The 27,665-nt window shown below is 41.0% G+C and overlaps 1 protein-coding gene across 2 annotated transcripts in view; it reads right to left on the bottom strand.

The window, feature by feature from the left end:
- The window catches only part of LOC146513442 (polypeptide N-acetylgalactosaminyltransferase 18-like), a 245,275-nt gene that overhangs the window by 53,257 nt on the left and 164,353 nt on the right, over positions 1 to 27,665 (bottom strand). For both annotated transcript variants that reach the window (XM_085165437.1, XM_085165438.1), the window contains exons 5-8: positions 22,893 to 23,090; positions 20,883 to 20,997; positions 6,297 to 6,482; positions 4,572 to 4,709 (exon numbers count right to left, since the gene is read on the bottom strand). In XM_085165437.1, coding sequence (XP_085021563.1) covers positions 4,572 to 4,709; positions 6,297 to 6,482; positions 20,883 to 20,997; positions 22,893 to 23,090 — 637 coding nt within the window. The remainder of the gene's footprint in view (positions 1 to 4,571; positions 4,710 to 6,296; positions 6,483 to 20,882; positions 20,998 to 22,892; positions 23,091 to 27,665) is intronic.

Genomic DNA, 27,665 nt, shown 5'->3' with positions numbered 1-27,665 from the left:
AACACACAAGAAACATGGAGGATATTAAATAGTATAATCAAAAAGGGCTCAAAAAATAAGAATTATCCAGATTATTTTAAAAAAGATAAAGATATTGTGCTTGATAAAACTAAAGACATTGCAAATGAATTTAATGATTTCTTTGTAAATGTTGGCTTTAATTTAGCAAAAGAAATTCCAGAGTCAAGAAATAATAACGACCTAAATAAACATATTACTCAGAATGTGTCCTCCATGTTTATTGGTGCTGTAACTCATAGAGAAATAATTAACATTGTGAAGACATTTAAAAATAAAAAGTCCACTGACTGTTTTGGTATTGACATGATATTAGTTAAAAGTATTATAGAATATATAGTGCAACCTTTCGCATACATTTGTAATCTGTCCTTTCAAACTGGTGTATTTCCCTCACAAATGAAAATAGCAAAAGTTATTCCAATCCATAAAAACGGAGAGAGAAGTCAGTTTACCAATTATAGGCCAATATCACTGCTCCCACAGTTCTCAAAAATTTTAGAAAAGTTATTTGTTAATAGACTTGATAAATATATTGAGAAGCATAATCTCCTAAGTGATAACCAATATGGCTTTAGAGTGAAAAGGTCCACTTCGATGGCAGTGATGGAACTTGTAGAAGGGATATCTAATGCTATAGATAATAAGGAATATACTGTTGGTGTTTTTATAGACTTAAAAAAGGCGTTTGATACGATTGATCATTCTATACTAATGAATAAACTAGAGAGATATGGCATAAGAGGGTTAGCATACAAGTGGATGAAAAGTTACCTGGATGACAGATATCAATATGTCGAATTCAATAATGTAAAATCTAAGCAGTTGAAGGTAACTTGTGGTGTTCCTCAGGGCTCTGTGCTGGGCCCTAAATTATTTATATTATACATAAATGACATATGTAGCATTTCCAAACTGTTAAAATGTGTATTGTTTGCTGATGATACCACTCTGTATTGCTCAGGTAAAAACCTAGAACAGCTTCTGACTACAGCGGAAAAGGAGTTAAATATATTAAAAAACTGGTTTGATGTAAATAAGTTATCATTAAATATAAAGAAAACAAAATTGATTATTTTTGGCACTAGACAAATGAAAAATGTATCTAAAATCAGGGTTAATGGAATTGAAATTGAAAGAGTGTACGAAAATAAATTTCTTGGAGTGATAATTGATGATAAGCTGAGTTGGAAGTCTCATATAAACCATGTGAAAACAAAAATGTCAAAAACCATTGCTATTCTCTATAAAACAAAGCATGTCCTGAACAAAAAATCATTATACACACTCTATTGTACTCTGTTGCTTCCATATATGACTTACTGTCTGGAGATATGGGGTAATGCATATAAAACGAACACTCTTCCTATTTTCAAGTTGCAAAAAAGAGCTATAAGAATTATAAACCAATCAAACTATATAGAACCAACTAACATTTTGTTTATTAATCTGAATACCCTGAAATTTTATGATTTAGTTGAATATAAAATGGCACAGATAATGTATAAAGCACAAAATAACTTGCTTTGCCCCAGTACTCAGAAGCTGTTCAAAGTCAGAGAGAGTCAATATGACTTAAGGGGAACAGATTTCTTTAAAAAAAACAAGATAAGGACAAATATAAAGCAGAGATGTGTTTCTGTTAGAGGAGTTAACCTGTGGAATAGTTATGACAGTGATTTAAAAAGGTGTAGTTCATTTTCCTTGTTTAAAAATATGTTTAAAAAATAGAGTATTAGAAAAATATATATATCAAGAATGAAAAGAGCAAAAAAAACAAAAACAAAAAACAAAAAAACCTCTTGATTCTTTTGCTTTGATGTAGTTACTTATCTAAGGTGGAAAGTTTTTTGTTTTTTTGTTTTTTTCTTGTTTGTTTGTTTGTTTGTTTTGTTTTTGCTTTGTTTTATTATTTGCTTCGAGCCCTGTGTACAGGAGCTGCATGCTAAAAGATCTTTTGTTAAAAGGGTTGGCGTAATAAGCAAATGCTTCAGCCAATACCTTTTGATTAGCCTTGTCTCATGCTTTCTTGCTTTGTGGTAGATCTTTGTTCTGTCTTCACTGAGATATTTGAATGCTAATCAATCAAAAAAAAAAAAACATATCTATCTACATGTCATGTCTGAGAATCTGTTCCTAAACGGGCTCTCTTGCTCTTTGTTCTACACGACACCAATCAGGTATAACACTGTGGCCACTGACAGGTGAAGTGAATACCACTGATTATCTCTTCAGCACAGGACCTGTTAGTGGGTGGGATGTGTATATTAAGGAGCAAGTGAACATTCTGTCCTCAAAGTTGTTTTTATGGAGGAAAAATGGACGAACATGAGGATCTGAGGAGGTTTGAAAAAGGGACAAATCTCTAAAACTGCGGCATGTATCCGCTTTTCATGACCCCTGCAGACGGGAACATCCGTCTGCAGGGGTCATGAAAAGCGGTCCAAGGAAGGAACAGGGGTGAACCAGCGACAGGGTCATGGGTGGCAAAGGCTCTGAGCAAAAGATGATAAATAGTGTGGCTGTTTGTAAGAATATTCTTGCAGACTTGAGGACGAGGAAAACTCCTTTACTTTGGGATCTTTTGAAGATATGATTAATGTGAAAAAGTTTAAGTACGTTTTTGGGGAGGTTAATTGAAATTTTATTCTCATGTGCTTGTTGTAAACTATCATGTGTATTGCCACATATTTTAATGCAAATTTTTTTATCTGTTGTTTTGTTATGAATTGCCATGAATTTTGGAAATACGGTTTGAGGAGCACAAAAACGAGTTTGAGGTGTTTCACCAGATCTCAGCCCAAACAAGTCCGATCCACGGAGGACTATTTACTAAACCTGCACAAATTTGCGTAACTTCCCTCAACCCCACACCTACTAGAATTACTGGCTTTTTTATTTTCTGGTGCAAGTCCCGAGGTGTTAATCACCCCTGCTGAGATTTTCACAGGTCGTCAGCTCGTTTCTCCTCCAGCTTTTGTTGTGCAAACCACCCATTATCCTTGAGGCCTGGCACATTTGCATTTGCTCACTCAGAGTTGCTCAGATCCAAGTCAGGCCAAACCTCTGTGTTACAACTTTCAGAAATGCCTGCCGTACCTATACAAAATATCCCACACATTGACCGACCTGCAAATATAAAAGACACACATTCACACCTTCCTTGACTCTCAGCACAGATCTTCCATTAGTGAAAGGAGCTTGGAAAGAAAAGCGTCTGGACTTCTTTGAGTTGCTTGAAGATGTTTCATCTCTCATCCGAGAAGCTTCTTCAGTTCTAAGGTCAAATGGTGGAGAGTCCCAGATTTAAAGGATCTGCTGCTAACATCTTGGTGCCAGATACCACAGCACACCTTCAGGGGTCTAGTGAAGTCCATGCTTCGGTACACTTAAGTTACAATATGGCAAACGTTTTGGTTTTTTCATCAATGCAGAAACAGGATGTCTACCCAAGCTACAATCCAGTTTAAAGATTTTATGGGTTAAAGGGTGACTGAGATCTCAATTAAAAATGGCATTAAATGGTTAGTAAGTGGAATTGGTCCCAAATTAGTCATTTTCTTCCTCTATCAGCAGGAGCAGTCAGAGCAGGGGGATAATTCTGCTCCGCTTTCAACAGATTACTGTCATTTTTCAATTATGCAAAATCCTCCCACGGCCGTTAGCTGATGAGAGTTATAGTCACGCAGAAGTTAAGTGGTAGAAAAAAGTTCACCTTCTCCATACCCGCTGCTGTGATTTAAAGTGAGTGTGCAATTGCGCTGAGGGTTAACAGAAAAGTTGGGTTTTTGCAGCTGGAAAGTTACAGGAAGTCATGAAGAGGTGTTTATGATACAACGATAACAGGGTGGGTATTATTTCTATTTTAGGTTATTTCTAAAAATCATTGACATGAAGAATCTGAACAAAACTCAAAATAAGAGGCGCACACTCGCAGGAGCACAAGACCGAACTGTGAAAGTCCATTTGTGGCCATTTCCAGATGAATCACTTTGGGTAGAGGGTATGTTTTGTCACCACAGGGAATCAAAATAATTTATCAGAGGCACTGATATGCAGACCACATGGTGAGAACCCCCATCACTTCTAGCAACTCAAATCCAGACTTTAATCACTCTAATATCTTTATTTTACACCAAAACATGAAAAGAAGTATCAATCGTATTGGACGCGAATCCAAAATCCAAAACTGTGTCGTGCATAAGAAGGCAAAAGTCCATGAAACAGCCCCAGGGTCATACATGAGGACATCAGTGAGGAACAAAAGAAAAAAACAGAAGCACTGGAGCAATGTTTGGAAAGCTATAAATGTACGAGAAACAGAGGTTTTAAACTAGAACAGAAAGAGCTCTCATGGGCTGTGTGGGGTTCAACAGGCTGCCAGTCGACTGCAGGACCAACTGTTTCACAAAGACTACAAATACCCAGGAATACATAACGTTCTGATTTGGGAATTATCCAGAAACCAGTGGGAACTCATTAATGAATAAACCCTTAATTCTGGATGTCAACATAGGCAAAGACGGAAATGCAGGTCGATCACAGGAACTCACCACGCCATAAGCAACTGTGTCGCTGTAGGATCGGAGCTCAGGGTAGATGTTGGAGAGGAACCAGCTGAACGGTCGACACCGGAGTCTTGACCGCAGGGCCTTCCTCTTAGAAATGTCCCCGATGTCTATTCCCGAGTTCTAGGCGAGGAAGTAAACACAAACAGATCCAAGTTTTACATGCTGAGCATTTTACTGCCACCCAATGACCTCGAGCAACACGACAAATACAAAAAGAGCTCCTCACAGAGTACGATACTCAGTGAGGAACGGCTGAAATTAAACAGAGATGTTAAAGCAGAATCTACATAAAAAGTATGTGAAATGTCCCCGAAAGATTGTTTTCCTGCCAAGAGGAAATTTACCCTACAGACATAAATTGTTCTTGGTCCTACAAATTTGAGCATCTATTGGCCGATCTGCATTGAATCGCTGTAAATCTGGTCTGCAACACTGTGCTCATACAAAAACAATATCAGAGAAGAGTTATTGCCGGGCTCGAGCAAACTGGAAGACAAGAGTGATCTACAGGCTTATGAGTAATGAAACTAGCTATGAACTGAAGGACTACTTTGGGTGAGTTAGGTATTCGCATTAGACCTGAACACACGTGGTTGAAACATGGATACTGTAAGGCTGAACTAGTGTGAACTTTTTGGGATTATGAGGGTTTGGTTAGGTTTTGACAGGTCAGCTAAACCTGGTTAAGAAACACACTGTAGATCTCTTTTATACAGTATTCAAATGACTTGCGTGAGTTGTCATCTGAAAATGTAAACAAACAGGAAGTGGCAAAAATGGTAGTACCTTTAATGACCACTTGAGGGTGGGTCCAAAAGCAAATCGATCTCAATGCTAAAACGCGCAACGTTATGACATTAAAAGGTTTGATGGAGCTTGACACAGAATAAATAACCAATCTCTCTAGTGTTAACGCTCAATTGTTTTATCGAACTTTCATCACACATACAACTAACATGCTAAGAATTGTCCAAAATCCACAGCAAAAATGTAGCTTTTATATACAGTATATGCACAACAACCAGTGTTGGGGAGTAACGGAATACATGTACCGCCGTTACGTATTTAAAATACAAAATATGAGTAACTGTATTCCGTTACAGCTACCGTTTAAAAAGGTGGTATTTAGAATACAGTTACTTTGTTGAAATAAATGGATTACACGGCGGTACTTCCCTGTTTCATATTGTGGCGGGTCAGGACTGTTTGGGTTTTGTTTGACAGCTACGTTCTGTTGTTCCAGGCAGCGTTACGGTTGCCATGGTTACAGGGTGACGCTCTCTCTCTGCGTGTTTCCTGGGTGAGAGAGGCCTTTTTGTTGTTGTTGTGCTAAGCTAACAGGCAGAATGCTACAGGTATAGCTCTAAAGAATGTAGCATCATGGGCAGTGTAGTCCGTAAGTAATCCAAAGTATTCAGAATACGTTACTGTCATTGAGTAACGTAACGGAATACGTTACAGAATACATTTCGGGGCATGTATTCTGTAATCTGTAATGGGATACATGTTAAAAGTAACCTTCCCAACACTGACAACAACAATCCTTCAGAGATGCATTTGCTTGTTATTTATGTGCCACTGACTTTCTAGTGGATCGCCATGGTGGCATTCACGGCTGCTAGAAAATCTGTAACACAACCCCTGAACACGAATAAACATGTCCACAATAACACCCCCGCACACAGAGAGAAGAAGCAGTGTGTTTACCTGCAGTGGAACGTTCCAGGCCATGTAGACGTGACTCTTGTACTGGTCCATCCAGACCTCAGCCACCCTCAGAGCGTTGCGGCGGACGTGAGCCGTCAGGTTCTCCGTGTAGGGTTTGTGGGCACGTTCGATGTGGGCGATCCGAGAGCAGGGCAGGACCTCTACACTGCCACCGCACTGCCACACCTTTGTTACACACACACACACACACACACACGCACACACACACACACACATAAATGTAAATTCCGACACATGAGAACTGTGGGGACTCCCAAAAAAGGTAGAGATATTTTCAGCACCTGCCAGGTTACTGCCAGTTAAACCTGTGTCCTCTGAATAGGAGATTAAAACCTGCTGAAACTGAGCCTGGCTGATGGAATTAGCATGGATATAAAGGTATCACAGGCACACAGTGGTAATGCTTCCCAGATGCTGCTATTTTCACCTGTCTGCACTTGTTTGACAGTGGAAGCTGTCCTACAGCCTAAGTAGGACTAGCCAGGCATGTGACAAATGTTATTTCAAGTCATACATGTTTTAAAAAACAACATTTGGTGTGTGTGTGAGGTAGCACATCATAGAAAACTCATCCAGATTCCTGTTTGGATTCCTCCTTCTTTTGTGCCATATACGGTAATGGAAACAAGTGTCTTTGAATTCAAAGGTTTTCTGTGTGAGGAGATGATAAATAAAAACTTCACACCCTCAGCAGGTTCTAAAATTAGGTAAATACAACCTCAGAAGTACAGCTACATGTGGGATATTATACCGTGTTATTATTTATCAGAATAAACACTAAAAATGCAGAAGCACTAACACAACCTTCCTGCTTCCACTACTCACGATTCAGACAAGCCACAGTTAACATGTTAAAAGCTCAAGTTCGGGACAGACATGGCTGGTTTGAAAGGGCTTTCAGGGCCTCTTCTCATTAAAAAGAACACGGGAGCACAGCTTAGGCCTGGAAAGCAGCGTCTGAACAAACCACAAGACTCCTGCAACAATGTCCTTTGGACAGAGACCAAAGTGGAGATGTTAGTCCATCATGCACGGCAGCACATTTGGAGAAAAAGAAACACAGCACATCAGCACATCTCATACCAGCTGTCAGCAGCGTGGTGGAGGCCACAGGCCTTCTAGAGTCAGATGTGAGGCCACCTGTCCCAAAGCTAAAGGTTGGACCAAACTGGGTCAACAGGACAAAGATCCCAAGCACAGCATCAAGTGTCCAACAGAAAAGTATCCAGGTGCTGCAGTGGTCCAGAGTACAGACCTCAGCCTGACAGAGATGCTGTGGTGGGAGCTTCAGAGAGCTGTGCATACATGCATGCTGCAGAACTCACTGAACTAAAGTAACTAAGGAAGCTCAGAGCCTTTAATATGTGCAGCAAGATGTCAGAGATCTTTAGGTCTGTGGTAGTGAGTGCATCTATTCTCTGACTCCACCTCACTGCCGTAAGGAACACTACCATTCTCTTCAGAGCTGTATAATAACTCTTCGTTCTGTCAGACCCCAAACATATTTGTATCATACCTCCATGCAGCTGTTATTCTCATATTTAGAGAGTATTTATGATTTATTCTTCTTGTGCTTAGCGGGCGACCAGCGGCGGCGGTCTGCCGCGCAACCAATACGCTGCTGTAGGTGCCGCAAGTTCTCTTGCTTGACCAACGATTATCTTCCACGCTTTTCGATCTAAGGTGATGGTTCTTGCCTGCTCGAGGTCAAGTCGAAGGGCCTTCAAATCATCCTGGATTTGTTTCGTCCATGTCTTCTTTGGTGCATTTCGATGCACCCTCCAATCGGTGGGGCGGCTCAACCAGAGTAGGCCATGGGGGTAGCGGCTCTGGTCCATTCGACAAATGTGGCCAAACCAACGGAGTCGGCGGCGCTGGATTAGGTCGCTGATCGTCGGTTGGCTGCCGCAGCTGGTGAGGACGGTGTCATTCGAATGACGGTCGCGAAGGGAAACGCCGAGAATGCATCTAAGGCAACGCATTTGGAAAACTTCGAGCTTGCTCAGGTCGTGTTTGAGCATTGTCCACGTCTCTGCGCCGTAAAGTAGAATGGGCAGGATCAGGGTTCGGTAAAGACGGATCTTTGTCGCCAATGAGATGTTGTTCTTCTTCCAGACGCACCAGCGCAGGGAAGCGAATGCTGCCGCCGCCTGCCCAGTTCTGGAGCGTATCTCCACTGATGATGCCACTTTCTTCTCCTCGACGAGGGACCCCAGATATTGAAATTGTTGGACTTGTTTGATCTGCACACCGTCGAGGTGGACAATCGTTGGTGAGCCGTCGGTGGTCAGGACTTTGGTTTTCTCGGCGTTAACCTTGAGGCCACTTTATGATTTATTAATGCAACTTGCAATTCTCTCTTACACAATGTGAGTCTTACTTGTACTGTTTTAATCTAACTCCTTGTTTCATCACTGTCGTAAATATATAAAGTTCCTCACCTCATCGTGTAAGGTCTTCATCAGGCGCCTGCAGCACTTTTAAATGTGTTGTTTATTGCAGACTTTAGTATTTTTGCTCTTGGTGTTAGAAAGGATCATAATAAGTCATGTTTAACGGCTAACCCCACTGGCCTGTTACACCAAGGAAAAACATGCACACTGACAAAATGTTACTGCAGCTGTAACTTCTGCACGGCTGTTGTTAACATCTTTCAGCGGTTAAACACTGACTGTCAGTGCTAAACAAAACCTTTCTGACAACGAAGTCGATACAGTACTCAAATAATGCTTTGATGTGGAATAATCTAACATCTTTCACCAGCTACAGGTATTTTATTACTGTTTCAGCACAGCTGCGTATCTAAATGTTTACTACTTTGCCCTCCAGTGAGTTTCAGAGTATGATGCGATGTGCACCGTCTCAAAGGTGAAGGAATTACAAGGATCGCGGGTCAGTAGGAGAGAAGCGAAGGCCATCTCTGCTGGTACTTTCGCTACTTTCAGTTCTTCCTTCTCAACATCTCAATCCAATTCAAACCACAGCCAATAGCAGCGAAGGACATCGTTGACTGATGTATGAGCGAGGCAGCAAATACATCGCAGGGTTACCTAGACAACGGAACTTGGAGTGTCCATTAGTGACCAGCTGTCGGCTACAAAGCAAAGTGCAACAATCAAGCTGCTTCAAATGTGGACTAATTATCAGGAAATAGCAACAATTCTCCAGAAATATTCTAGAATTCGCCACGTTTGGTCAGAAGATCATTGGACCGTTGTTTCCACGATAGCGCTGCTCAACACTGAGCTGCAGCCACCTTAGGATTTCACAAACAAATGCTGGGAAATGCTGATTTGAATAGAAACTCCTGTTCTCTCTATTGCAATCCTGCACTCCTGTGCATTTGTGTTCTAATCCCTCCTGCCGGCCAGCCTCCTTCCCTCTATCCCACCAAAGCAAAGCGCTGCTGCAGAACAACAGCAGGAACTGTGACGCCCAGGCAGGGCCAAATTCAGAGATAATACATGCTTCTTTCAGAAATACCTCAACACTTTCTATAAAGGATTTACAACATGGGGTTAGAGTATAAGGAGCTATTCTTCGAGTATAACAATCTACCTCTGAGCATGTGGGTGTGCAGCGTGAGATAGAGAATGGCATCGGGAAAAAAGGGGGAAAAGAAAGAAGGAGAGATTCAAAAAAGGATATAAAAAGAGGAGGTGCTGGGATAAACACACAGGGAGATGAAGCGGGAATAAAGAGAGGAGATAAAGGGGAGGGAAATCTGGTCTTCAGTGATCTTTTCGAGAAGTCTTTTCTTTTTTTGGCTTTTTTCGGCTTTGTTTGTTACAGGGTCATGTGCCAAATACTACACAGCAAACATCACAGAGCATCATTAGGACTTTGAGAACTCGCAGTTTGGCTGCATGTGCATCCGCTGTCTGGGAAGTTGTGTCTGGCTGATTTGTACGGGTGTCACCCAAACAAAACGCAGCACATTTACGTCCCTAATTGTCTCCCGGCCTGTCTCCTTTGGTGAAACGTGGCACAAATCTTGCTGTCAGACTTGTGTTTTTAAAAGTTTTTAATGAGAAAATGAGCAGAAAAATGCATAAACAAGTCGTGAATTATAAATCGCATTGAGCGAAGACGACCACCCGTCGCGATGGAGGGAGAAAAAAAAGACAATGAGTGTTAAATATGCACAATATTACGCCAGCGCGGCGCAGATCAGGCTTCATGAAAGCAATCTTTATCACTAAAAGGAGCGTGCAGGCCAGAGATACGGAGAGCTTCTGCAGAAACCGAGGGAGCGCACAAACAAAGTCGTCCGTGTTTGGTATGAAGATAGAAACAGAACAAAGGGAGTGTTTTCTGAGTTAAACCCGGAGCCAAAACCAACACATGATGAATTAGTTAGATTAAGAGCAATGCCCCCGGGACGTGTGTGCAGAACTGATTCTGTCAAAATATCACCGCCGATTTACATAATCATTGATCTGAAAAAGAGGCTTCTACAGCTCTGTGTGCTGAAATATTGACGTTCCCTGTCATTCCTGATGTTTTTATAGAAAACTACGAAGTAGAAAAACATCAGAATAATGATGTGCGTGTCGAGGCGGGGGCAGTTCAGGCTTCAGATGGTCCTGTGGCACTGGAAGTGTTTGCTACAGAAAGAAAATGTCAATACTCTGGCTAACCTTTGGTTGCTCTTTCAGCTGCTCCAAAAAACTCCACACACAGAGTTGTACACAGCAAATCCAGCATGTCCAAATTAACACTGTCGGATTTGATTTCAACACTTTTAAAGTGTCTATATGGGTCCACACCAGAGAGTGTTAATTTAACTCTTTTTGGAGAGTTGGTACGTTAACTCTGATTTAGTGTTAAACACCAAATCTGTCTGGAGTTGATAATTTAACACTTGGTGTTAAGAGTTTATATATTAACTCTCAAAGAGTATTTTAGTTTAACTACGTAAGAGTTATCTTCTAATTCATTCTAAAAAGCGGGAATTTTACTGTTCTGAACTTCTAGAAATTTCTTTTGGAAATAAACATTCACTAAAAAGACGCAATGTTTTTGAAAAACATTTATTCTGAACTGTGCACCACAATTTCAAAACATTTTCTGAAAGATGTAACAGTGTACATGTTCTCACTTTCATTAGAATTTTGTTTATCAAAAGGTCTGACATAGGTGAGCTGGTAAATGCAAATAACAGCATTCTCATCACTTATTTCTTCATTACAATATACATGTCCTTCATTAATCACTTTGTGGAACTAAACTCTGGAGGGATCTAAATGCTAACGTAGAACCCAGTCAGGACGTCTGCTACTGCTGTTTGCTCGTTTTTTTATGGGAGATCGTTTTCAGGCTTCAAGTAGCACCATTATACCAACATTTCACATTCTAGACATTGTTTTAGGTTTTTGACCAAAGGTTTGACTGAAAATTCACATGCAAGCTTTTTTTCTGTGGTATTTGCCCGCAAACAATACCTTTCAGCTAGCTAAAACAGAATATCATGCTATCAGCGAGCAACATGGCTAATACCTTTCAGCTAGCTAAAACAGAATATTATGCTATCAGCGAGCAACATGGCTAATACCTTTCAGCTAGCTAAAACAGAATATTATGCTATCACCGAGCAACATGGCTAATGCCTTTCAGCTAGCTAAAACAGAATATTATGCTATCAGCGAGCAACATGGCTAATACCTTTCAGCTAGCTAAAACAGAATATTATGCTATCAGCGAGCAACATGGCTAATGCCTTTCAGCTAGCTAAAACAGAATATTATGCTATCAGCGAGCAACATGGCTAATACCTTTCACACAGCTTTGTCTCAACTCCAAAGAGCCACAGAAGTAAAAGCTAATAATAATAATTGAAACAATCTTTGAGAAAATGACTTACCAAGCATGGCAAACAACTCAAATATGTAGAGCAAAATGTTCTGAAACAGCTTCACTTCAGCTTCGATTGGAGCCGTGCTGGGGGCGGAGTCTGTGAATTTACTCTATTAGTGTCATAGCCCCTGTAGGAGTTCAGAGTTAAGGGGTCAAGAGTTAATGTTTCCATTGTAACACCTCCAGCTTTGACATAGAAACACTAATTTTTAACACTCGACTTTAACTACTATCATTTTATATGGAGCCCCGCAGGGGACATGGGAGGAAAAAAAATTAAGACGGACTTTTGCGAGATCTCGCAAAACTAACTCGGGATCTCGCAAAACAAACTTGGGATCTCGCAAAACTTTTGCGCGATCTCGCAAAAGTTTTAGCCGCATTCTTCCCATTAGCTCGAAGCTAACGGGAGGTCGAGACCTCCCGTTAGCTTCGAGCTAATGGGAGGTCGAGACCCACTACAGCCGGGAGGAACACCGCTTTCCCGGCACATCGTGCCTCGACCGCCCGGTCAGCTTCGAGCCAACGTCCGAAGAATGCGGCTAAAACGTTTGCGAGATCTCGCAAAAGTTTTGCGAGATCCCAAGTTTGTTTTGCAAGATCTCGCAAAAGTTTTGCGAGATCCCGAGTTTGTTTTGCGAGATCCCGAGTTTGTTTTGCGAGATCCCGAGTTTGTTTTGCGAGATCCCGAGTTAGTTTTGCGAGATCTTGCAAAAGTCCGTCTTAATTTTTTTTTCTCCCATGTCCCCTGCGGGGCTCCGTAATTTTACACCTCAGAGTTACATTAAAAGAATGTGACTCTACTTAGAGTAAAATTAACTCTAAGACTACTAACACCAAAGCATTTAACACTTTTGAATTTGCTGTGTAACCTGTCCACATCCACACAAAATGCTCCACAGCCCCTTTGAAGTGCTTCTACACTGAAACCGTTGCTGTCAACCCTGCAGAGGGCAACTGACTCTTGGCCCCGTTTCAGCACACAGGCCAACAAGTAATGTGGGCAGAGCGGCCGACGGCTGAGGGGAGCATCTGATCTGGGTCAGAAAGACGTGCACTGCGGTCGTGGTGGCGACGGTGAGCTCACCCCCCCACAGAGAGACCCTCGCTCCTTCTGCTTCACTGAATAAACCATCCAACTCTCCACTGTGCTAATGTCAACAGGTGTTCAATTTGTCTCTGCAGTGTGGGCTTATGCAGAGTAATTGTATGGCAAAAGAGCTCTATAATAGAGAATAACCTCACTGCATGATGCAGCAGCACTCTTGCTCTGTGCACTGTGAGGAGCTAAGGAGAAAGGCATTATCAGACCTGTAGCAGGCTCGACATTCACGCTTCATATGGAGAAAGTCACATCCGAGTCCTCCACAAAAGCTTCCCATGAGACAAAGGAAGGCACAACACAGCCAGTGACCAGACACATTTATATTCATGACATCATAGTGTGTTTATGACATCAGGTTGTAGCTGTTCTAAAGAAAATGCACAGAGCAAATATACGAAGTGGAACTAATAAGCCTGATTGCAAAACGCTGTGTGCTGGGCTGGAAAGTTTGTCGGGTGAATGATCTATAAAACAAATCATCAGCCAGTTCTTTTCAAAGATGCCCTGCACCATCAATCAGAGCTCAAGAGGGAGGATCCACTAACCAGCACAGCAGTGTAACTGTGGGGTTCATGCACATGTCTCAGAATAACACTTCAGATCAGGAAGCAGCTGAAGAAGCAGCAACAGGTTCTGATAAAAGGGAAACTGTTAAAATCTGAAGGTTGAAGGAACAAATAAGATGATTTGCCACCAGATCCTGATTGATCCATGCATGCATCGCTCCCCCTTATTCGGAATTAAATCCAGTGACTCCTGAATGACATTCTTTGAACTCACTTCACACCTGAAAAAGAAGAAAAGACGACACGAGAGCTGATTTGTGAGGCTGCAGATCTCTACATGCGCCCTGCTGCGTGAAGACACAGACGTTTTCATTATGAACCAATGTCTGCGTAGCAATGTAACTAATACCCTGAAACACTGCCAACTCTGCTTCTCACTGTAACTTTATGCATGTGTAATGAGCCACTTTCAACTCTCTTGGTTAAACTCTGCTCTCTTACATTAAACAGAAGTATTAAGGAGCAGAAATAGACGCGTCTCAGCTCGAAACATCTGGCTGAGCAACTACAGGAGCCACAGGTTAGGCATGTATTCCCTCCTCATTCCAAATAATCAAAGCAGCAACTTTAACAACCACATAAGGCGCATAAAATATCATTATTTGAAAAATTTGAAAATTGCTCTTGCAAACGTAACAAAAAAAAATCCTGTCCGAGTGGTTCCTTCATTTTCTCTCTAACTGTCACGTCCGGTGTGGCAGACGTGTGGAGTTTGTAGAAAGGACCCGAAAGGCGGCAGCTCTGGTGCAGGTGAGTGTTTATTTACAGGAGTGGGTGAACATGAAACTGGAAAACCTAAACTGGGCAGAGCTAAGAAAACAAACCTGAACAAAGATGCAGGGAGGTCCGGGGAAATACATACGGAGAGACGCAGGGAGACCGAGGGGAAACAACACAGACGAACCAGCAACGTGGACGAGTAACACACACTATAAATACACACGGCAGGAATCAGGGGATGGGAAACAGGAGGGGAACACACCTGGAAGACATCACAGCTGACGAGGCCAGGGAAACGTAAACAGAACACACTGACATAAGACAGACTAGGGCTGCACGATTTTGCATAAAATGAGAATCACGATTTTTTTGCTTAGAATTGAGATCACGATTCTCTCACGATTTTCTTTTCCAGTATAAATATTTATTGCACTTATTAACTGCACATCAACTTCGTAACAGTTGAGACTGAACATAAAAACAATAAATAAACATAAAAACAACAAATGTCTCACATTTTGTCGTTGCCGCAAAATGTTGTACTGCTTGAAATTGCGTCTCCACCGTTGCTCGACACTGCGTGTATAGAGCAGGTAGTGCAACAATAGAAAAATAGTTGCGGGACGGCACTGTGTAGCGTTTGTCTAGGGTGTTGATCACTTTCCTAAATCCCTCGTTTTGCACAGTGTTGATGGAGCCATATCTTTGGTCAGGTGATAAGTAACAGCCTCCGTAATTTCTTTGTGCCTGCGGAAGTTCGACGTGTATAGGGAAGCGCTGTATAAGGTTCCTGTTATTGATGTTTGGGTGGTTGACCGGGACGGATTTTCTCCTGTCACTTTCTCGTCATCCCTGACGTGCTCTCCGTTGCAGTGTTGCCAACTCCTCAGTAAGGAAAATCGCTATTGGCTGTCCTAAAAGTCGCTAGAAGTTGCTAAATGACGTCATCACCTAATTTGCATAATTGGTCATGCTAATGTAATTGTAACCTACGCTGCTGGAGAGAGAAATAACATCGTGGACGAGACATAAAGTGAGCAAAAAACGTCCTAAATGCATTTAGAATTTATTTAGAACTACAAATTAAATTTCTTTTAGCAATTATTGTTTTTTTAATGTCACAATTCCAACCCTGCTCCTTTATCCGGGCTTGGACCGGCAAAAGTGACCCGAAATAGGCCCTCTGGTGGAGTTACTTTGTGTGTGTGTGTTTATAAGTAGTTTTAAACCTGATCCACAAAACAGCATAAGAGTAAAAGAAGAACTGACTGCGTTACAGCACCCGCTGCTTGTTGAGAGTAAAAGCGATATGCGCTTTCACGTCTTTTTTTAGCGACTTTTTTTCTAAAAAAAAGTCGCTAGGGGGTCTGAAAACTCGCTAAATATAGCGACAAAGTTGCTAAGTTGGCAACACTGGTCCGTTGTTTTTTCCCTGCTAATTTTAGCAGCTGACTTCTGTATCGTGGTATAAGGCTCCGCCCTTGTCATTTGTTGAGCAGGAAGAGTGAGCGCTTGTTTTCATGCAGATTACGTCCCGGATCAAAATGCGGTACAATCGTTGTCGTCTTTTTTTTTTTTTAATCGTTGTCATTGGGAAATGAGATCGCACATAAGTATGAATTGAGATCGCGATTTTCTAACGATTAATCGTGCAGCCCTAACACAGACTTTCACAAAAAAACAGGAACTTACACATGCAAGGACAGACTAAGAAACACGGACTTAACACAGGAATACATGGGCAGAACCGAATAAACACTAAACCGAGGAAGAACAGAATCAAAATCACAATAATAGAAAACACAAAACGCTGGGTCAAAAGGACACAGGATCATGACACTAACTTTTCAACACCTACAAATCTGCGAGCTGCAGAAGCACCTGTGTTTGTGACCTTTAATAAATCTGGTGCAATATTTCATATAAGTGCACTCTTCCTATTGATGTTCAGACTGAGATAACGCAGCTCCTGTGGTCAACATCCAGCCAACAGGTAGCGTCGCACTCACAGCAGTTCGCCTGCGTTCTTGTTTACAGGTGGAGGAGTATAATTACTGGGGAAACATCCACCATTCCCGAGCAAATACAGGGAGCATCAGTCATCTTGGATGCTGGCAGGTCTGCTTGTTCAGCTCTTTGGCGCCATAACCTAAGCAATACCTTATTTTTCCACCAGGGGCAGCAGAGCAGATGTTTTACTAAAGGTCTCTGTTCATCTGTTGAAATATAGATACTGAATAAAGCACTGAAAAGGTTAAGATTGCAAGGAGGGATCCAAAAATAGTGGCGGTGCTGTAATCAGTCCAAACATGCATGAGGTGATTGCTCTGAAGGGGAGATTGGACACATTAAAATCGATAGATTTCAGTTTATTTCAGGCCAGTTTCTGAAACCACAGTTTCTGCTGGCTTGTCCCACAATAACTCAAATCAGCTTTCAGTTCTTCTCCCTCGATTCTGATCATTTAGCTCCAAGCGTGCCTTCTTTAGATTTTTACAGTTCATTGAAGGCTGCCGATGTGGGTTTCTTTTACTGCTGTGTTTTAGAAGAATGGAGCCAGGGGGAAGGTGGCATTTAAAACGTCTATCAATGCATCACAAATGGATGCAGTCAGACAAAGTTAATGATAACTGGGTTGTATGTCTGTTTTAGAGGGAACAGTACAGTAACAACCTGAAACTTCTCTCTGGGTTTCATTTATTTATCTATTCTTTTCTAGACTTGGTGGTTCAGATCAGCATCAGCCCGGCCTTATAATCAAACCTGCCCGACACAGACACGGTTGCAGTAAATCACTCCACACCGAGCCCGAGTCAACAGTTTCTCCCCGATACATTCAGCCTCAACACTGTGTCATCCTCCCTGGGCTGATTGGCAGCCTCAGGATGACTGTGCTTGTGCAGGCCTCTAGAGATCCGATTAGAGATAGAGTCCCTCTGGTAACTTAATGTTCTGATGGAGTTCGGCTGCCTGAAAATGAAATAAAATGTGTTGCTGCTCAGATTTGCCAGAAACTGCAAGAAAACTGGAAGATGTGGAAGTTACTGTCACCATAATGTAGCTGCACTACATTCATCATATTCATATCATTTTATCATATTAAGTTACAATTTGTAGTTGTTACATCATTAGTAATTAGCCAGTTTGGGTGAGTCACCGATAAAGATGCTGCTCCATCAAAGGAAAGGTCATTCCTTTTTCTGTATGCTAAGCGAGCCGTCCTTTTATCACAGTTCAGGTTGGATGGTGACAGCAGCTGATGCTGTTGTTAGGCGGCCCACGTTACATGTGTTTGTAGGTTACTGTATGGAAAGTGCTGGCAGAGATCTCAATCGATGTAATTCAAATCAGTTTTGCTGGTATATGCAACTGTTCTTGAATTTTAAGATAAAGATCCAAAAATTAACAGCTCCTTATGAGCAAGAAAAACACCCTTTTAACAGGAAGCAACCTGTTAAAACCAGGCTCAGGGCGGGAGGGCCACCAAAGACACAGTGTGGAAGAAAGCCTGAGATTAATAAGGCTGTATAAAGACACACAGACAAAAATGTGAGTGAAGAAGAAACACCCAGTGCATTATGGGATGCCCCCAGCAGCCTAGACCTATCCAGTCGTTAAGTCTGACGTCACTAGCCGTGTCTGGGCCTAAACTGCGCTGCAGGTCCATATATCAAACGATCACTATGGCATTACTGAGAGTTGAAAAACTGTCTAAAGTCTTTCATCTGTAATAAAATGATCAGCGTTCTGCTCTACCAGGTGTAACAATTGAGTTTAACATCCAGGCATCCATGAAAACGGAATTTATGACATTTAACGGAGTTAGAAGTTAGCAGGAAGTTAGCTCGCTAGCTAACTAGCTAGCTAGCTAGCTTCTATCTTAATACAATATAGCATGTCCTGACTGCGGGGTTTTGGAAACAAATTCAAACGTACAGCTCTGTTATCACTTCCAACATAAATGAAGACAGAAAACTAAACAGCAGTGACGTTTGTAGGGTTACTGAAGTTTGGCTAGCTGGTATATAATGATGTGCTACGTGACCGCTAACGACATAGCTATGTTAGCATAATATAAACAAGCTAACTTTTTTTCCACTCGATAAAAGTTAACGTGAGTGTTCTCGGTGGTCAGGAACAAATGTAATCGCATGGCAGGATGCTGTAAAAGGACCAAACTTCAGCAGGAGAACAACTGAGATAATCCATCCACAATACGAGGTTAGTCATTCACATACTGCTGCATGGGCTGGGCTGTAGTTACATCCTAAGGTTTTAAAAACTGAGCTTAAATAAATGATTAGCGGCAATAAAAGCCGAGGGAGGTCAACAGTGATCACTGACTGTTTTAGGAGCTTTTTGAGATTAAATAGAAGAAAATACAAAATATTAAACATGTTAACAACACAAAAGCATATTAAAGGCAGACTACTTTAGGCCCGGAAGTAGGATTCGTCACGTCATCACTTAACGACCGGATAGTAGCATAACTAATGGAGAATTCAGCATCACCTGATCCAGCCCTAACTTTATGCTAGTTTTAGAAAAGGAGCAAAGAGTTAGAAGAGGAGATAAAATAGTAGAGGTGTAAATATTACTGTTGTTTAGAAGCAGGTGTAAATAAATATATTTTGAAATAAACTGACACTTTTTCCTCGTAAAATGACAGTTTTCTATTAATGCACGCTGGCTGTATCATTGTAAGGACTTTACATTACAATATAAAGCACCTTGAGGTGACTGTTGTTGTGATTTGGTGCTATATAAAGAAAATAGAACTGAATTGATGGGTCAGTTTAAATGGATAATGGTTATCATTGCTCCATATTTCACCAGTAACTAGTTTTTAGAAGTCTGGTTAAACCAAGCTGTCAGGCAGCTGCTGCTGATTACATCAAAATGGTGAGTGTGAATCAGGTGGTTCTTAACACACTCAAAATCTGGTTTCAGTTTAGACGTCACTTTAATTTTGTAATGCCGTCTTCCTCGGGTCCTCTAAGCAACAACCATTTGTTTCCCCCTTCACTTTTGGACTCGACATTCTCAGTGTGGTGTGACAAGGGTATAAAACAGTTCAAACATTTATATGTGGATGGTGTTTTCGATAGTTTTCCCAACTTGTCCTCTCGTTATAATCTCCCTATTACCCATTTGTTTCGCTATTTTCAAATTCGAAATTTTGTTGCCAAGTGTTTCCCAAATTTCCCCTCTTTACCTCCAGAACAGCAGTGGGAAACTACGTTATCATTTATTCCTCATCACAGAGGAACCATTTCGAAACTCTATGATGCTATTCTGTCTTTTAGTAACCACTCTAATGTTAAGCTTAAGTGTACATGGGAAGGAGAACTAGGAATTCGAATACATGAGGAGTCTTGGGAACAGGCTATAGCAAGGGTACGATCTTCCACCTCCTGTGCTCGTCTTGGACTTATTCAATTTAAGGTGCATTTCTCTAAGTCTAGACTTTCTGAATTGTATCCAGAAGTGGAAAATAAATGTGATAAATGCCACGGCTCTCCTTGTCACCTTAGCCACATGTTTTTTCTGTGTCCTGAGCTACAAAGTTTCTGGACAGGGTATTTTGCTATTATGTCAACTGTTCTTGGGGTAACTCTTCATCCTTGTCCTCTGATTGCTGTATTCAGGATTCCTGTTCGCTCACTTACACTTGATTCCACACAAAAGGATATTATAGCCTTCACATCCCTATTAGCGAGACGTCTAATATTGTTGCATTGGAAGTCTGTTAAGTATCCTACTATTTCCCGGTGGCTTAAAGATGTTATGTGTTTTTTAAAAACTTGAAAAAATTAAATATACGTTGAGAGGTTGCACAGCCAAATTTTTTCACAAGTGGCAACCCTTTATCTCTTATTTTGCTAGTCTAGAGGTATTGCCTGTTTAAATGTACTTCTGTTACTGTTATACTCCTCTAATATGTTTGATGGTTGTGTTGATCTGTGTGGGACTGGGGGGGGGGGGTGTCTTTGTTTTAGAATGCGTTGTTTTTTTCCATATATATATAAGTTTATTTACTTAGGAAAATGAGGAAAGGTTGATTGTATTTCGGTAACTGCAAGTACTGTTGTTTTCTTTTTTCAATAAAAATATTTTCAAAAAAAAAAAAAATGGTGAGTGTGGCAAAAGTTTTGACCCCAATTCATTACAAAAATGAATTTTTACTATAATCAAAACCATCTGTTTCATTCTGGACTGTATCGTAAGGGTCTCCATGAAGCTGGACAAAAAAGAGTTCTTGAGTATTCAGAAATTAATCAGTTTGGTTATAAAAAAAGTTTATAAAGACCGTCTCACCCTGATTCCAAGCTCCACATTTTCTCCACCATAAATTTCCATGCCCTCATCAAGCAGGCCGATCTCTTCAAAGTATTTCCTGTCGACCACAAAGCAGCCAATCAGAGCAGGGCTCCTAGAATGAGAGGAAAGAGAAAAGGTCACAGAAAAATGAAGCTTGCTTTATGTTAAAGTGAATGCACTCTCATTAGGCCCTTTAAAAAAACATAATGCAAAGCCTTCTCCTCTACCCACAACAGCTATGTCCTAATCCACAATTAGCCTCATACTGGGGCTAATTGTGGGGATCAAGCCCCCCGCAGATCTATTTTTCAAGTACACTGCACATTCGCTGCTCTAAACATAGTCCTTAGTCTTCCATGAAAACCCGAGCAGTGCATTATACTCACAAATGATGCAGCTGTCAAAATGATGCCTTCACCTAACACAACTACTTCAGGACATTTTGTGGAAATTCAGGCGGGAAGAGTACACAAACCTTTCATCAACATCAAACTGAATCAACAGGGCTGAAAAATAACTCCTATTAGTATTCATGCTGTCAGTCGCACACATCTCTTCTTATCAATATGAAATACAGCAGCGCAGCAAAAACAGCTTGTTTGGGTGAATTTTGCACCCCAGTGGATACACACAGTGGCAAACAGCCACAACCACAGAGTTGTTTTAATTTTGCAGCCTATAGCGTACAGCTGAGCTATGGCGTTCACGCTAAATGTGCAGTGCAGAGGAAACACTTCCAGGTGTGCTGAAGCATTAAGAGTTCCTTTCACTGGAACTAAGAGCCGAGCCCCCGCACCGTAATCCCCCCCTCCACCAAACTTTACACTTGTGCAGTCAGACAAGTACCGTTGTCCTGGCAACCGCCAGATCCAGACTCGTCCGTCGAACTGCCAGAGGAAGGAGCGCGATTGGTCACTCCAGAGACATGTCTGCACTGTTCTGCGTTTCGCTGCATTTTAGTATTTTAAAATGAATTTGTTATTTCTGCACACACATGCAGCGACAAACGGCTCCTTTCTGAACTCCTGAGCTCTCCCACTGTTTATTCTGCCTCGGTGCAAATTAAGATTTTGTACTTGTAGTATCCATTATCGCATTCAAATTTTCTGAAGCTCAGAGGAACAATGTGCATCCGAACACGGCCTCTCACAGACCGTATCTCATCATCTTCTGATAACTAGAAAGAGCACAATACGCATGTTTACTTAAGAAATACCGATTTAACAAAACTGCTCTGAAAGCCATTAAACGGTAACAATACTCTCCCGAGCAAATCCAGCAGCAATCTGCACTTGAACAAAAGTGCTTAAGAAGATAGAGACATAAATAATTGGGCCCATTTATCTTCCTCCATTACAATATTGAGCAGGATACGTCCTCTTGTTTTTCTCCAAATCTATAAACACTGTATTATCGATTCACTTGCCATAAACCTCAACAACAGACATGTTATCCTCTTTGCACGTATTGGTGAGCAGGCAATTTTGCTGTCATTACTGGGCTGTTTGTCTGTACTGGTCTCCGGTGTGCGTCTAAGCAATCTTCCTCCGTTATATTGGCGACACTTTCCTGGCCACTGAAGATCGTTCTTTGTGGGTACGCGTGGTGACTGTGCGTGGTGTTCAGGACGTCAAATAAGCAGACATAAAATGCACCTGCTCTCCTTCTTAAATGTTAAATGTTAAATGTAACGGCCCACCGAGACCGTTTTTATGTCTTACTCTTAATTTGCTCTGCAGCTGTATTGCTTCCCGCGGGTTTTACACGGGTTACAATACTGACACTACACTAAGCAGACTTTACATGCGTAATTATTCACGGGGATTAGTGTTGGAGAAATTATAATGTAAAAATAATGAGCTTAGTAAGTGATCTTATCAACCCTACTTCAATATGCTTCAAGTCAGATGATTAATAATTAATACATTCTTGGACTTCTTTCACATAAAGAGGTTCCTTTTAGTAAAATAAAACATCATTGAGCCTCAGAGCTCATCTCCCGTTTACCTGATAGGCGCCGTGTTGTTGCGCTGTGTCCACCAGGACTTTGGCGGGTTGAGGTATCTGCACCACAGCTCCCAGTCGAAGCCCTGAGCAGACAGAGGGTATTCCTCGATCTCGAAGGTGTCATACTTGATGTTGTCAAATGAAGGCGAGACCACCCGAGTCCGGTCCTCCTTTATTCGCTGCAGAATAGGCTCCGCCCTGCAGGATGATAAAGTACAGATAGGAATGTGTTTATAAAGACAGAAGCTAATCATTGAAGAGATCGGTCTCATGCTGCGAGCTGCAGGGATTAACATGGTCTCTCCCATCATCTCACATCATGTTGTGAGAAGAATCAACACCATAAAGTGTAGATTACTGGAAAAACAGTCTTTGTAGATGTGGTTTCATCACATTTTGACTCTGCATCAGCTACAAGCAGAGCTGTGCTAAGCCTGTCCGAACCTATGTCTTCCCCACCCAATGCACACATCTCCTGTGGTGTGCACGACCACACTGAGTTCTGTAGCGCACAGGATGTGGCACTGGGCACTGCTCTCGTCGTTCACTGCTACCGGGGGAAGTTTCTTCTGATCTGAGGTCATATTAGAAAGAGGGAGGACAGGCAGGGTGTTTGTGGCTCCTGAGAGGGGTGAGAGGCTCATGTGTATTGGCGTGCTTCCCGATGCAGTGAAGGGGCGACCGGTGGTGCCAGCTAAACCACCAGCTGGAGCGATTGGCACACGCATAATGGGGTCAGTGTGCCCACCAGCAGACACATCCATTTGTGCAGATTTGACAGGGCAGCACTGCTGCCCGGCTCCCAGGGGGGCCCAAAAGTTGTCTGTGAATACCCCACAAAGCTGTGGTGGGTCTTGAGTTGACTGCACAAAGCACAAAGTGATGCTAAGAGAGGTGTGGAGTGGCACAAAATGCTTGTCCGGCTGTATTTGTAAGACCTGCGACTGATTGGCGACCTTTCTTTGTCTTTTCTGATTGACTGCTGCTGTGCTGCTTTATCAACTACTCCCCCTGGAGGATTATGTGATAGTGTTACCTTGTTTTTTCTAATATTCCTGTTGAGCGAGGAGGAGTGAGCAAGCTTTCTAATAAGCTTTGATTCTTTTCCTCTAAAGAGACGTTTAGTGAAGAAATTACATTTTGTTCCAGTAGATATTTGTTTTACTCATTATTTCACTTTGCTTTTACTTCTGTACGGGTGTTGATTCTTTTGGTGCGCACATACTCTGTAGCAGCCTTTTTATTAAATACATATATTTTTTTAAAAGACGGAAAGCTTTTGTTGAGCAATCATCTTAAAGTGGATACACGTGGTTCAGAACAAATTTGTGTGCTATTAATTTGGTCACAGTTTTTTGTCATGTACAAATACAGTCATGTCAAAGACAGGATACAAATACAAATTACATACAAAAAATGTTCTGATTAATTTACATGTTGAAAGGGAAGAAGTAAACACTTATTTAATCCCACCCCTTTGCCATAAATTATCAGTTAATATTTAGTCAGCTTCCTTACTGATATAATTTGTAATAAAAATAGTGAACAGATTTCTGATATACTATAATATCACATCATGAGATTTTTTTTGTTTGTTTTTTTAATAGAAACATTCACTTAATTTAAATATTTTCCTTTTCTTTATAGTTCGAGAAGATCATCTTTTTATAACTCTTTTTGAACAGTTTTATGTTTGGACGTTGCTTTAATTCCATATTCAGACTGTTCCATAGTTTCACTCCATTAACAGAAACACAAAAGCCTTTTCTTGTAGTACCTTCATTGTTTTGAAGTTACAAATAATAATAATAGGATAGGATAATAAACTTCAGGTAACTGATCTAACATCCAAGACTGGACCCTAAAAATTCTGACTGCTCCAAATGTCCCGAAGGATTGAATAACAAACAGCACAAGACACAAAATGTTCACCTTGAATCATGTTTGGATTTTTGAGCCTTATTTGCCTCTTTGCTTTGTTTTGATTAAATAAATATAAAAGACAGTTTTTGTGGTCCTTTTTGTCTTTACTGAGCCTAAATCTCATTGGTGTATTTTCAGTTTATGTTCCTGATTCTGCTCCGATTGGGCGGAGCAATCAAGTAATTTTATCCAGCTTTTATTTAGCTCTGTTTCAGCAGTGTCACTATCTCCAAGTACCAAAATGCAAATGAAGAAGTCAAAAGAAAACAGAAAAGTCAAAAGGTCCCAGACACTGGCAGAGGAAAAAGCCTAAATTATTCCTCTTCCATCTCATATTTGTCATGAATATTACTGATGCTGCCTGCTGTCAGCTGAAGATTCTTTGCCCTTAAGAACTTTATAACCCGGCTGCGTGTTCGGGTTTGTTTGTTTTGAAATTTGCATTTTAACAGTAGAGAAATAAAAAATTCTTTAAACTGAATTTGAAGCCTAAAAAAGTCAAACATGTATTAAATATCACACGAATGAGTCTGTCCGGGAAAAAAGGATGTGATAAAACAATCTGGGGAATTGTCAGTTCAAGCTGGGAAATGAGACGGCAGTCTTGACTGGATCAGGAAGGTCATCCCGCTGGCGAGCACAGAGCTGAATCAAGGACTGAAGGAGTGCAGCTGAAGGCAGAATCAGTGGAAGCAGTAAGGTGGTGTCTGGAATATGAAGTCCTTGAGAGATCCGATTCCATCCTACTTAGCCTTGTAAGCCATTCCAGATCTGAGAATTGAATCGGAGAGTGAGTACAGGAAGTGGCTGGAAAATTCAGCGTTCGGGGGCTGAAGAGAGTCCAAGCAGAGCCAGGACTACAAATGAAGTCCTTGATCAAGTAATATGGAATTCAGCGGATGTTGACCACAAGGCTTCGGGGCTGTGGTGGGATGATAACTTTGGCAAGTGGGACAGCTCTTAAGATTCATGGGGGGATGTTGGCAGCCTGGGCAGTGATCACACACAGAGGGAAAGAGCACTGCTGTCGAAAAGCTGAGCAGATCACAAGATGTCCTGCTGCAGATAACGTCTGTCCCCAAGCAGAGATGCTGTTTGTCTATTTTTAAATCTTCGGCATTCAAACCTTGAACATTTTGTCACATTTCTTTGTTAATTATGTGGTTCTTCCAGGAAACAGTAGGTTTGTGATATAAAAAAGAAAGGTTGAAAGATTGCAAAGCAGACATTTAAAAATGTTCCTGTTTTAAAATACAGTCAAAAGACGATTTTTATTCATATTTAGTGAAACAGGGTTTAAATCAAAGTGGGTTGCAAAGCAGCTTGCAGAAAAGCATAGTCCTTCTCTCAAAAGCAGGGCATCATTTTTTGTTTTTAGCAGATATCTGTACTTGTTGTCTCTTTTCAGCAATTAAGGTGGACCTTTAGGGTTCCAACGTTCTCTTGTTTTTAAACCTGAGACACTTTTTAAGGAGTCATGTTCGACTGTATGAGCAGAACTGCAGCTTAAAGGTGTGAGCTGTGTCAGTTTAAAACACCCTGACTATCTGGATGGTCCATCTTCAAACTCATTCAGGGCAGACAGGCAGGAAGAATCCAGCACTGACATTTCTGATGAAGTGTGTGAAAAATGTTTGGAAAACAGAGTCTCTTAAAATGCTAGGCACTGATTGCACTTCTCTGCCACTGGATTACATAAAATATTCAAAGGGATTTCACCTCTGTGCATAAAATGTTCGATGAAGGCAGGAACTCTTTTAGTTTAATAGATTACAGACTTTCTGAGGTTAAAGTGAAGGATTAAGATCTTGTCTAATATTTTCATGTGTGTGCGGGTGCACGGGTATGTTGGTATGGGTATATATATATATTTGTAGGTTGTGTATCCTTTGAGGTGTTAATGGGGTTATTGAAAATGTGTATATGTGCGTATGTGTATATACGTATGTATGGATAGATAGAAACATATATGTATATATATAAAAAAAATAAATTAATTAAAAAAAAATACACATGACATTTAATGTAATTGCAAGGAGGTATTTCTGTAGTCTATAGATTACTAGATAGTGGAAAAGGGGTGGGATTAAATAAGCTCATGCTTCTTCCTGCTCCTTTTTGAACATGAAAGTTATTTGTAGTTGTGGTCGCTCGTTTTCTTTTTGTTTTGCTTTGTTTATTTGTCTCTTTTAATTCTATGTTGTTGTACTTTTTTAACATGTTCAAAATAAAGATTCAATCAATCAATATGCAGCTCAGGTTGTCTCCCTATACACAATGAAGAAGTCTGCTACACTCCAGGAACATGGGGCAGCCCAAACGTTTGTCACAAGGCTCAAGGATTTAGGAAATATACCACAATCAGAAAAAAAGCAGATACAATGGTAAATGATAAATGGCCTGTATTTATATAGCGCTTTATACATCCAGTCATCCACCCATTCACGCACACATTCACACACTGGTGATGGCAGCTACATTGTAGCCACAGCCGCCCTGGGGCGCACTGACAGAATGAGTCAAGCCATTTACAGGACAATGACAACAAAGTTAAAATGATTGGTAATACCTTTCAAATATGATGTAATACAGTAATTTCTCCTTAATGTCAGAAAACACCAGCGTTCTTAAATGTTAGATTTTCTTTTAATTTACAGTGGTTTTCAAATGTATTCGGCCCCCCTGAACTTTCCCACATTTTGTCACATTACAGCCACAAACATGAATCAATTTTATTGATTTGCAGTTATTTATTTATAAAAAATGTTTGGAATCATGTATGATTTTCGTTCCACTTCTCACGTGTTCACCACTTTGTGTTGGTCTTTCACGTGGAATTCCAATAACATT

The sequence above is a fragment of the Neolamprologus multifasciatus genome, chromosome 7 (genome assembly GCF_963576455.1).
Source record: "Neolamprologus multifasciatus chromosome 7, fNeoMul1.2, whole genome shotgun sequence".
NCBI lineage: Eukaryota > Metazoa > Chordata > Actinopteri > Cichliformes > Cichlidae > Neolamprologus > Neolamprologus multifasciatus.
This window is presented reverse-complemented; position numbering and strand designations above follow the sequence as displayed.